This window comes from Populus euphratica, unplaced genomic scaffold, assembly GCF_000495115.2.
Source record: "Populus euphratica unplaced genomic scaffold, PopEup_1.0 scaffold85.1, whole genome shotgun sequence".
Classification (NCBI taxonomy): Eukaryota; Viridiplantae; Streptophyta; class Magnoliopsida; order Malpighiales; family Salicaceae; genus Populus; species Populus euphratica.
The window spans coordinates 704,265-714,774 of record NW_011499898.1 but is presented as its reverse complement, the minus strand read 5'-3'; the positions used below and the strand labels follow the sequence as shown (position 1 = coordinate 714,774).

General features: G+C 31.4%; 1 protein-coding gene across 1 annotated transcript; it reads right to left on the bottom strand.

Moving 5' to 3' along the window:
* Nucleotides 1-7,601: 7,601 nt before the first annotated feature.
* Nucleotides 7,602-9,936, bottom strand: LOC105132369 (probable polygalacturonase non-catalytic subunit JP650). Its single transcript, XM_011035833.1, has 2 exons — nucleotides 9,783-9,936; nucleotides 7,602-9,631 (listed from the first exon to the last, which is right to left on the bottom strand). Exons 1-2 carry the CDS (start codon nucleotides 9,840-9,842, stop codon nucleotides 7,781-7,783), a joined length of 1,911 nt encoding a protein of 636 aa, XP_011034135.1. The 5' UTR covers nucleotides 9,843-9,936; the 3' UTR covers nucleotides 7,602-7,780.
* Nucleotides 9,937-10,510: the final 574 nt, after the last annotated feature.

Here is a 10,510-nt window from a genome sequence, read left to right as displayed (position 1 = left end):
TATTAAAACAACAAAGTAATTCTTTTTTTATGGTGACCTGTTTGAATTTAGAACAGGTTTAGCTTTAATCGAGTTAAAAAAAATCCGAAAAGGGGATCTTTGTTTTGTTGAGCCAGGAGAGCAAAGGGCCTAAACCAGGAGGCCGGAAAAGATCAACATCTAAATTCATCGAGGAGGTCAATAGAAAAGATTAATAATACTGTTCGCATGTGATTTTGCAATTTTTCATCTACTCGAACGTCGTTTTCCCTTGATTTGGACACCGTTCTGTAAAAGTATTCAATTAAAATAGATTCATTGTTACTTCAAAACATTTTTTGCGCTGTTGTTGATTTATTGTTTTGCAAATATTTTTTTAAAAAAATTAAATTATTTTTTATTATATATTTTTTATTTTTTTAATATTTTTGATATGATATATCGATGTCAAAAATAAATTTTAAATTTTATTTTAAAAATTTATACTATTTTAATAAATTTTTAAATAACAAAAAATTCTTTAAAAAATAAACTCAACCATTATTCTGGAAACCCCCAAAAGCCATTTTGGATGATTTCAGTTCTCTTGCATATGCATGTGGCCTTGAGCGTAGGGATGGAAGCCAGTTTTGCTGCACCGACCACGGGACGTTGCATATTACTTGTGTTTGTAACATATATTTTATTTAAACATCGCTGCATATATTTCTGTGATGCGTAACGGTACTATTTGTGTTTTTATTTTAATTATTCATTCAAAAATATTTAATTAATTAATATATACAACAATTTTATATAAATTATACTAAAAAAAAATTTAAAACTTTTCTTAAAAATACTATAATTTATATAAAAAAATTATAATTATAATTGTAAAATCAATCACAATGCAAAACACTATTTGTACCTGTCCTAAAATAATTAAATAAATAAAAATAGAGATAGAAAAATAAATAAATATAGAGTTTTGTTTATAATTAAATTTAAGTGTCAATTCAGTTACGGGTAGTAGAAAAAAAGAGACCAAAATATAGGATTTTTAAAAAAAATGTATTGTGATAATGTGTGTATTTCGTACACCATATAAAAGGTCATTTAGATAAAGTGAGTGTTGGAAGACCGACGAAGATTATTTACTTAATTTAGAGAGTTTAAAGCTTCCGAGAAGAAGGAAAATTAGGGGAAAGTGAAGGGAAAAGGAAAGAAGGGAAGAAACCAAGCATTTATCCCCATTTTCCTTCTGAATCCTTCATATTATATGGTAATAACCCTTGTTTTTTAATCGTTTGATTTAAATTGGGCGTGTTTAGTAGTCGAGCATAATTGTTTCATGGAGAGAATTAGAGATTTGAGAAATTATTGCTTCAATTATTTAATTTACATTGAAATCATGTTGATAAGCATAAATAAATGCTGGGACAAGTGAGAATTGAAGCAATTAAGAAAAATAATTACCCCTTTTTCCTTAGTGTTGGTGCCGGCCTAGAGGTACCAAGGAAGGGAAGGAATATTTTTTTCGAATTGGTTATTTAGAGGATATGTGGGATCTTGATGATCCTTCTACTTATGAATTCATGCAAAATTTAAAGGAGAAAAACGGCAAAGAATTTATGTTTTTTTTTAATATATATTAAGTCCCGGCCTAAAGGCCATTAAAATAAAATAGGTAGTTTTTAATTGGTTTGGTATTATTGTGTTAAATATATATGTAATGAACAATTATAATGAGATGGATGTGTTGAAAATAAGAAACGATTCTTGAGATCCTATGTAAAGGTTAGTTAAACCGGTTCGTAACGTGGAAAATGTAATAATTGTTATATGTATGTTTAGTATTAAAATATGATAATTATATGTAAATGATTGAGTAGTGTGTTATATGATCCAAGATTAGATGTGGAAGGTAATAGTATAATATTTGATTTATGATAAGAGATATTGTTCTGGTTAGATCTCATGATACGAGATAGAATTTATTTTTGATTTATTTACTATCATTAAAAATAAAAAATAAAAATACATTGAGTATGTTTTATGGAAATCGTGGTGTTTGGATTATAATTGTTTCAAAGTTATTTTTAAATAAAAAATACATAAAAGAAATTTATAATAAAACTTGATGAGCCTATTGAAACTTGAAAGCTAACAATATTAACATAGATTGTATTGATATCAACATTATATCATATTATGATTTTTTTTGGATTATAAAAGCTAAAAATATCAATAGGGTTATGTTAATATTAGTATTAATAAAGGCTTAATTGGAGGCTAATTTTGCTAAATTTTTTAACAAAGGGCAAAATTAAAAGATAAAAGAACTAAAATGATACACGCAAGGAGGATATGTGGTGTTTTAGAAACGTTTTTGGCAAAATGTTCACCTTAGTCCTTAATCTTTACTATTTATAAGAATTGGGTTCCTCTAATTTTTGAAGTTTTAGAAAAATCAATTTTAGTTAAGATTTTTTTTTTCTAATTAGAAAAAAAAGAGAGAAAGTCACTGGATTTTAGTAGTAGAGAAAGAAAAATTATAATGACATCAGTTTCGGCTACTAATATAGTTAATTTTCATGTTAAATAGTTTCATATAATAAGAAAAGTCTTATTTAAATGTTGTTTTACGATGAAAGTACCTAGAAAAACATATCTAAATTGAGGAATATTTTTTATTTATGGTTGATTTTGGGTTTGGGGAGGGTTTTGGGGTTTTTGAGGCCATTGATTAATTTAACAAGATTCCTAAGGTATTTTTAAAGTGTATTAAGTTAAAAAGAGTTTTTAAATCAAAAAAGTTTCATCCCTAATTTTTCAACCATTACAATGGCTGGAATCTAAGCACAATAAAATAACGTGTCATTTGAATATTTTTTTGAAAAAATAACAAAAACAATATAAGAGTCCAAATGCATTGGCTTGGCTTGCCAGCGTAATAGTGCACAATTTTTTTTTTCAAAATAAATTTTTAATTTAGATTTAAATTAATAATTGTTATCTCTTTAATTTTGTTTATTTAAACTTTTTTAAATAGCAGTTATTTTTTAATTATTTTGTACATATTTAATTATTCTAATTTATCTGTAATTATTTTATTTTTATGTTTTATATGAATAAAAAATGTTTTTTTATAATATTTTTAATAAGTATAACCTTATAAAATATTATTTTTATTTGATTTAATCAATTTCATGTGTGCCTATTTATATTATCATTTGGTTAAATAAAAATATAATTTTAGCAAACAATGTTATTGAACACAAGCATATCAAAAACATGTATTGCGAGATTAAATATCTTTTATTTATATATATTTTTTTATTTTTCTATTTTGATTTTTATCTGTTATTAATGATTATTTTTTTATTTATTAACATATATAATTATTTATTTATTTAATTACATGTATGTGTAAATTTTTTGCTTTATATTTTGAATTTTTTTACGCACAAAAACTTGATAAAAAAACCTATGTATATAACTTTTTTGATAAAAATATATCTGAACCACAACTAAACACGGGTCAACAAATAGCTAGTCAGGACCATAAGGTCAAAGTTTTTATCTTATTAAAAGATCTTGCTCGCGCCAGAGGTGGAGCTACCACCTCCGGCATGGACATGGACATGGACACGAGAGCAGTGGTTGAATATACGCATGCCCAAATCAGCTTCTAGAGCGTACCTAGCAGTGCTCAATTGATCTATTTTACAAGCAGTGATAATAAAATATATGTTCAGCCTCCAGGATTATACAATTGGATTATGTTATTTTATCTCAGTCCTCTCAGTAGTTGAATATGAAACTGCGGCTCCTAAATATTAAATGATAAGACATCCTCTCTCTGGCGACTTTGTGCAATAATGTTTCTGAGTAATTTTGGTCAAAGTTTGCTAGGAGAAGGAGCAATAGGAAGGTTGGACTCCGAGCTAGCAAGGGGCATTAATGGCGAAGAAGAGCGGGAACAAGGGTGGCGCTATCTCGGGAAGGCATCATCCCATTTCTTCACCGCGTCTCTACTCCCCCACCAAACGATCTGTGGCGGGAATTTTATCTTAGTTGTCACGCACTGAAGCTCAATTATTTAATGATTCTTTTCTTTTCTTTTTTCAATTTGGTTAGAAGGTCATATCAATTTTGTCCAATTTGTTGGGTGATTAATTTAATAATGCTAATTTCTCATAAACACGCCTGTTTTTTTATGTTAAATTCTTTGGAAGACTTATCGTTACTTAATTGTTAAAAAGGGTCACGAATTTGGTACTAGATTGAGATTTATTAATTCAAATGCTGGATGCCTAATTAACTTTTGCTTTACAAGACTAAAATGCTGGATGCCTAATTAACTTTTGCTTAACAACACTCTGTTGTTTATCATCTCAATTACAAAAAAAATTATATTTTTTTAATTGTATTTTAAAACTTTTTTTATGTGATTTAGTTTTAATTAAAAATCAATAAATTTTTATTTTTATTTTATTAAATTTTTTGTAGAATTTCTTCTATATTTATAACACCCAAGTTATCAACTAATCCCATACATTTCAAAAAAATTATTTCTCAAACTCAATCCAATCACCCTAAATCAGTATCATCACAATATTGCACAAGTCATGTTTTTTTTTTTTTCCCAACTCTATTTCCCTTTCTTATATTTATATGTTAAAAGCAAGCTACAACACAACACGCGACCATATGAATATTTATTCATGATATAAGAAAAACTTCAAAATAATTATAATATCCATTCATGATTGAAACATTAAAGAATTTTCAATTCATAGGAAGCATGATACATTATCTAATATTAACTAAAATGAATAATAAAGTAAAGTTCACAATAAGAAACATGAATTAATACCCCTCACCGCAAGACATAGAATAATTGCCAAGTGGAGTTCATGAGATCAATTTTATTACATGGGAATCCAAAAGTTTAACATAGGGACTTGGTCATTGGTTGCATTAAGATTTACATTAGCTAACATCTAGTTATCTATATCTATAGTAAAAAAGGCATAATTAAAATACAATAGTTATCTATATCTATAGTAAAAAAGGCATATCTCCAGCTAAAAATTTATATTAAATATAAAAATTTAAATTATACAAATATTAATCTTAATAATTAAAATACAATGCTTTACTTTTTTATTATGTAAATTTCTCCTTTAGTCAAATCTTCTTAACATACAATTAATTTCTCAAAAATATAAAGTTGAAAGTACTAATATCAACACAAATCCATTGATATTTTTAGCTTCTATAGTCCTAAAGAAATCATAACATTATGTAATATCCATATCAACATAATCCATATCAATATCATTAATCTTCAAGATTTGGTAAGCTAATCAAGTTCTCAGTAATTCTAATATCAACATAATTATATTGATATTTTTAGTTTTCATGATCCATAAAAAATCATAATATTATGTAATGTTGATATCAACATAATCTATACTAGTATCATTATCCTCTAAATTTTCAGTTGGCTAATCAAATTTTCATTTGTTTTAATATCAACAAAAGCTTGTTGATATATTTAGCTTTTATAATTTAAAAAAAATCATAATATTATGTAATGCTATATCAATATAATTCATATTAGTATTATTAGTCTCTAAGTTTTGAAAAGTTAGCCAAGTTATATTATAAGTTTTTTTTTAAATGATTGGAAATACACACTATATATATATATATATATATATATATATTAAAGCATAGTGAATCTACCATGCCCATTAGTCTCAATCCACTATGGAGGGAAAATGTTCCCCTCACGTTTTTTAAAGTCTATGTTATATCTGTTAATAATTATGAAAACTTGTAATTAAGCATATATTCGAGCAGAAGATTGTCATGACTAATATACACGCACCTCCCCATTGTAAAACCCAATCTAGCCTAATAAGTCTATATAGAATTTGATTGATTCAAGATATAGATTGGTCTGAATTAAAAAAAAAAAATCTACGTGAACTAATTAAAATATATAAATTAACTTCTAACCTAGATTAAAAGCTGGTCAATAAAACCCTTGATTTTTGTTTTGAATTAGTTTTTACAAAACTTTGCCATTTAACCTATCTATTTAAATAATTAATTTGAGGGGTTAACTTTTCAGAACAGTGACACTAGCCTTGACTCGAATAGACCTGGTAGTTTCATAGCTTAGATAAATACAGTGCCAGCATTTATTATATTAATTAAACTTAAAATTGTCTTGGCTGAATTTAGGTGCTATGGCCGCCCACAAATACTGACCTGTTCTGAATCCACATGCCTATCCCGTGAGTGATTGATTGTGTTATTTTATTGAATAACACAGTTATGTCATGAAAGTTTGTGCACCCAACATTTACCAGTAAAATCTGTCAAAAATCTGCGCCTACATTGCTCGCTGTAGACCATTTATAAGGCTTCCTTGCATGATAGATACAGTTTTTTTTTTTTTTAACATTCCAAAAATACTTTTGATTTTTTTTAATTTATTTTTAAATTATTCTGATACGATAATATAAAAATAAAATTTTAGAAATATCTGCGCCTACATTGCTCGCTGTAGACCATTTATAAGGCTTCTTTGCATGATAGATACAGTTTTTTTTTTTACATTCCAAAAATATTTTTGTTTTTTTTTAAATTATTTTGATACAATAATATAAAAAAATTAAAAAAAAACATGCAATAGTGCCGAAAGATGTTTGTCCGGGCTGAATAATGTTACCACAAATTGGGTGGTCCAAGGACCACCTCATCTTTTTTTCCTGTAGCCACATTTCGCCGCATTATCCAATAAATATGTGGATACACAGATTGCTTGCTAACTGCTACATGGTTAGGTTTTAAAGCCTTTGTCTTGTACTTCTAGAGATTAAGCATGTGGATATATAGTTTGGTAACCACTTTTAAGTAAAAAAATCATATAAATCTGTAATGAAGCAATTAATTTTGAAAGTGTTCTTCCATTATCATCCGTGAAGATTATACAAAAATTAAAAATCAAAACCTGTTGCAAGTATCATATATATATATATATATATTTATATTAGTTATGAGCTGTTAGTGTTAGAAAAAAAATTTAGTTAGCGTGTTTATGAAATAGTTGAGATTGCTTTTTACATGATATATTAAAATAATAATTTTTTTTAAAAAATTATTTCAGATATTATTATACAAAATAATAATTTTTTTAAAAAAATTATTTCAGATATTATTATATCAAAATAATTTAAAATATTTTAAAAATATAAATGTGAAGTAAAGAAAATAAAAAAATTTAATTTTTTTTAAAAATTTTAAAACACAAAAACAAGCATAACCTTAAAGGTTATGATTATGGTGCAACCGATCAGTTTTATTTCAAATTATTGTTTTGATGTTTTTAATAAAAATATAAATTATACTATAATTGTTATCAAACAAGCATGGTTTATTTTTATAGATATTTCATTTATTATTAGCGATGTATTTAAAAAAACAAAAATAATATTCTCAGGAGAGGGATAAATTACAAGGGATATGAGTAGAAATTAAACATTTGGTACAAGATTTACTGATAAGCTCATTGTCAATGATACATTTTATGTATAATTGGCAATAATTATAATAAACATCTTCCAAAAAAAACTGCAAAACATAGTAATAATTTCACTCATAAAGATAAAAAGAAGTAAGCCATAAAGAAATAAATAGACCAATTCGACCAGCTTTCAGGGTGGAGCCAGCAGCTAAGTTATCTTAGCAAACGGTTCCAACCCAAATTAGAGAGAAAAAAAAAACATTTGCTTAATTAATTAAATTAAGCATCGGCAATGGTCCAAGTCATATCATTCTCAAAAATCCAGTGACAGACCTCGATCCGGCCCGGACCCGGACCCAGGGCCAAAAAGGCTCCATGGGTGGGGCTCCAAGAAGATGTATCCAAGTGGCAGATGGCAACACCATGATTTATCGTGGCCTTGCTATTTGGATCCAAAAGATCGGCTTCGTCCGCTTCGTACACCCGCACTTTAGGAACAGAGTGGCAGTAATAGAGCAGGTAAGGATAGAGGCTCTGGTGACAAGAGACTGACCTGGTCACTCTCCCACCGTTAATCCCTTTGATCGATCCAATCATGATGTTTTTCTTCGAACCGTTCACGTTATCCGTCGTACGGACAGCCACGTTGCGGCCTAACACAGAGGTTGCAAAATCGATCATGTCCTCGGCCGAGCCCACACAGCGCTTGGTCTCGCCAGGGCTGGGTGATCTCTCACACTCTTCAAGAGCATCCAAAATGATCCTCTCCATGCTTGAATTATCACTAGCATGAAAAATTTCCTTCAGCTGATAAATTTTGGAGGTGGAAAAGGGTAATTTGGAGATGATGGAGCGAGGCAGAAAGGATCTTTTGGGCATTTTGTCTCGAATGTCCGGCATTGGCATCACACTTCCCTTCTTCAACATCGACTCCCGGAAGAATTTTCCGGGCTCTATCCACTTATTGTTCTTTACCACACTGTCACTGGTTACCTTCATTGAAGCATCGGCAGTGCTTGCGCTAGTGTACCCGGCAAAAGTGACGTCCTTCTTATTGGCATAGTCTTTGAAAGTGGTGTTTACTCCGTAGATCTTGAACCCAATCCGCTGCCCCATGGCTCCATTCCCATAGCCAGAGAACTTATCAGTCCCTTCATTGAAGGATTTTCCATAATTGGCGAAATTGGCTTTCTCTGCATTCGAATTCTTGGCATAAGATTGAAAGGAATCATCCCCAACATTTGATTTTTCCCTGTAAGTGGCGAAGCTATGAACACCAGCATTCCCACCATCGCCATAGTTCACGAAATTATTCTGTGGAACATTCCCATCAAATCCGTAAGACTTGAAAGTATCATTAGCCCCGTTGGCAGTCTCACCATAGTTGGTGAAATCTGAACCAATCACATTCGAGCCCGTCCCATAACCAGAGAACTCATTGGGAACTCCATTCCCGTTCTTCCCATAACTGGTGAACGCTTGACCCGGTCCAGCATTCGCATTCTCTGTGTAAGTCGAGAACTTCTGGCCCTTCCCATTAGCACTATCAGAATAGGAAGCGAAGCGAAGATTTGGGTTGTTTACCTCCACATTGTACCCCTTGAACTCTCCAGTGCCGCCAGTCGCACTAGCGCCATAGGTGTTAAAGCTCTGGTCAACAACGTTGGATTCAGGGGCATAGTTGGAAAACGTTTCGCCGTGACCGGCGGCGTCGCGGCCGTACCGACGGAACGAGTCGACCGGGATATTGTCACCATCGGAATAGTTCTTGAAAGAGTCCGCTCCACCGGCTCGATCAGTGCCGTAATTGGTGAAATTCTTGTTGTTATAGATAGCGAAATGGGAGTCATGGTCATGCTTTTCAAGACTAGGAGACAAATCAGGGAAGCAGAAGAGTTTGGCAGAGGAACAAAAGGCTGGGAGTTGAGCGGAGAGAGCATTTTGGGAGGCGAGTTTAGCAAATGTTGCCAAATCGACAGGATTCAACGGGGAGGCTTTGGAGATGAGAAAACCAGATTTTGGTAAAACCGTGTGGATCTCCTTTTTCCAGTACCGAACTAGAGATGCCTTGGGTGTAAATGGGCTCTCACCGTTTGGCGAATCTCCACTGCCAACCGCTGAATAATTCACCTGCAATGCATTGTGATTTGAGAAATAAACAGCAAGTTTTAACCAATAATTTGTATGAGAATCATGCATCTAAAACATAAAACAGACAAGAGAGAACAAGACTGAAAGCAGCAGTCAGGAGGACGCGGGCGTAGAGGATAGGCTTACTTACATTGAGCAATGAGACGAAGGAAAGGGAGAGAAGAAGGGTAATGGGGTGAAGAATATGCATTTTTTTAAGAGAGAAGAGTGAGAATGTTGGTGGGTTTGTAGGGTTGTGAATTGATGAAATATATATAAAAGGACCCTAAACTTTACAGAGGGAGGGGGGGGGGGGGGGGGGGGGGGGGGGGGGGGTGGAGAGAGAGAGAGTGTGTACTATTTAATGGGTGTAACAATTAAACAATATATATATTTTTAATTTAAAAAGTTTGTCTCTGGGTTTGTGGTTCCTGGTTCCTGGTTCCTGAGCATTGACACTCAAGGAGCCAAGACTCCGGTCGGCTGAGTTACAAGTCTTAACTCTCAAGTGCATAGTCGAAAAGACAATTAATCATACTGCCAGCAACTCGGGTTTCAAAGCCTACCCATTGGGCCATAACCCAACAAAAAATCACACACGCAAAAGGGAAAATTACAGACAGTATACCAGACTACTTGTGCATAATCTCAGCTGTAAAGGCAGGGGATATTCGAGAAAACAAAGTCAAAGGACGAAGAGGAAGAGAAGGGAGATGGGCTGTGGGAAGGGGACTGAAGAATGGGGTGATTTATAGGCCCCAATGTAAGCTGTATAGAACCCACAGAAGCTCTAAAAATACCACTGCGCGTATAAGGTTGTATGGCATTATTTTTCCTAGAAATGGATTTCTAGTGGGCACAATGGATCAACCAATTTAT

Bases quoted from the DNA above. Each gene is read 5' to 3' on its own strand.
- LOC105132369 (XM_011035833.1), bottom strand. From the start codon at position 9,842: ATGCATATTCTTCACCCCATTACCCTTCTTCTCTCCCTTTCCTTCGTC. The intron at 9,632-9,782 runs GTAAGTAAGCCT...AATGCATTGCAG, and splicing joins CCTTCGTCTCATTGCTCAAT to GTGAATTATTCAGCGGTTGG.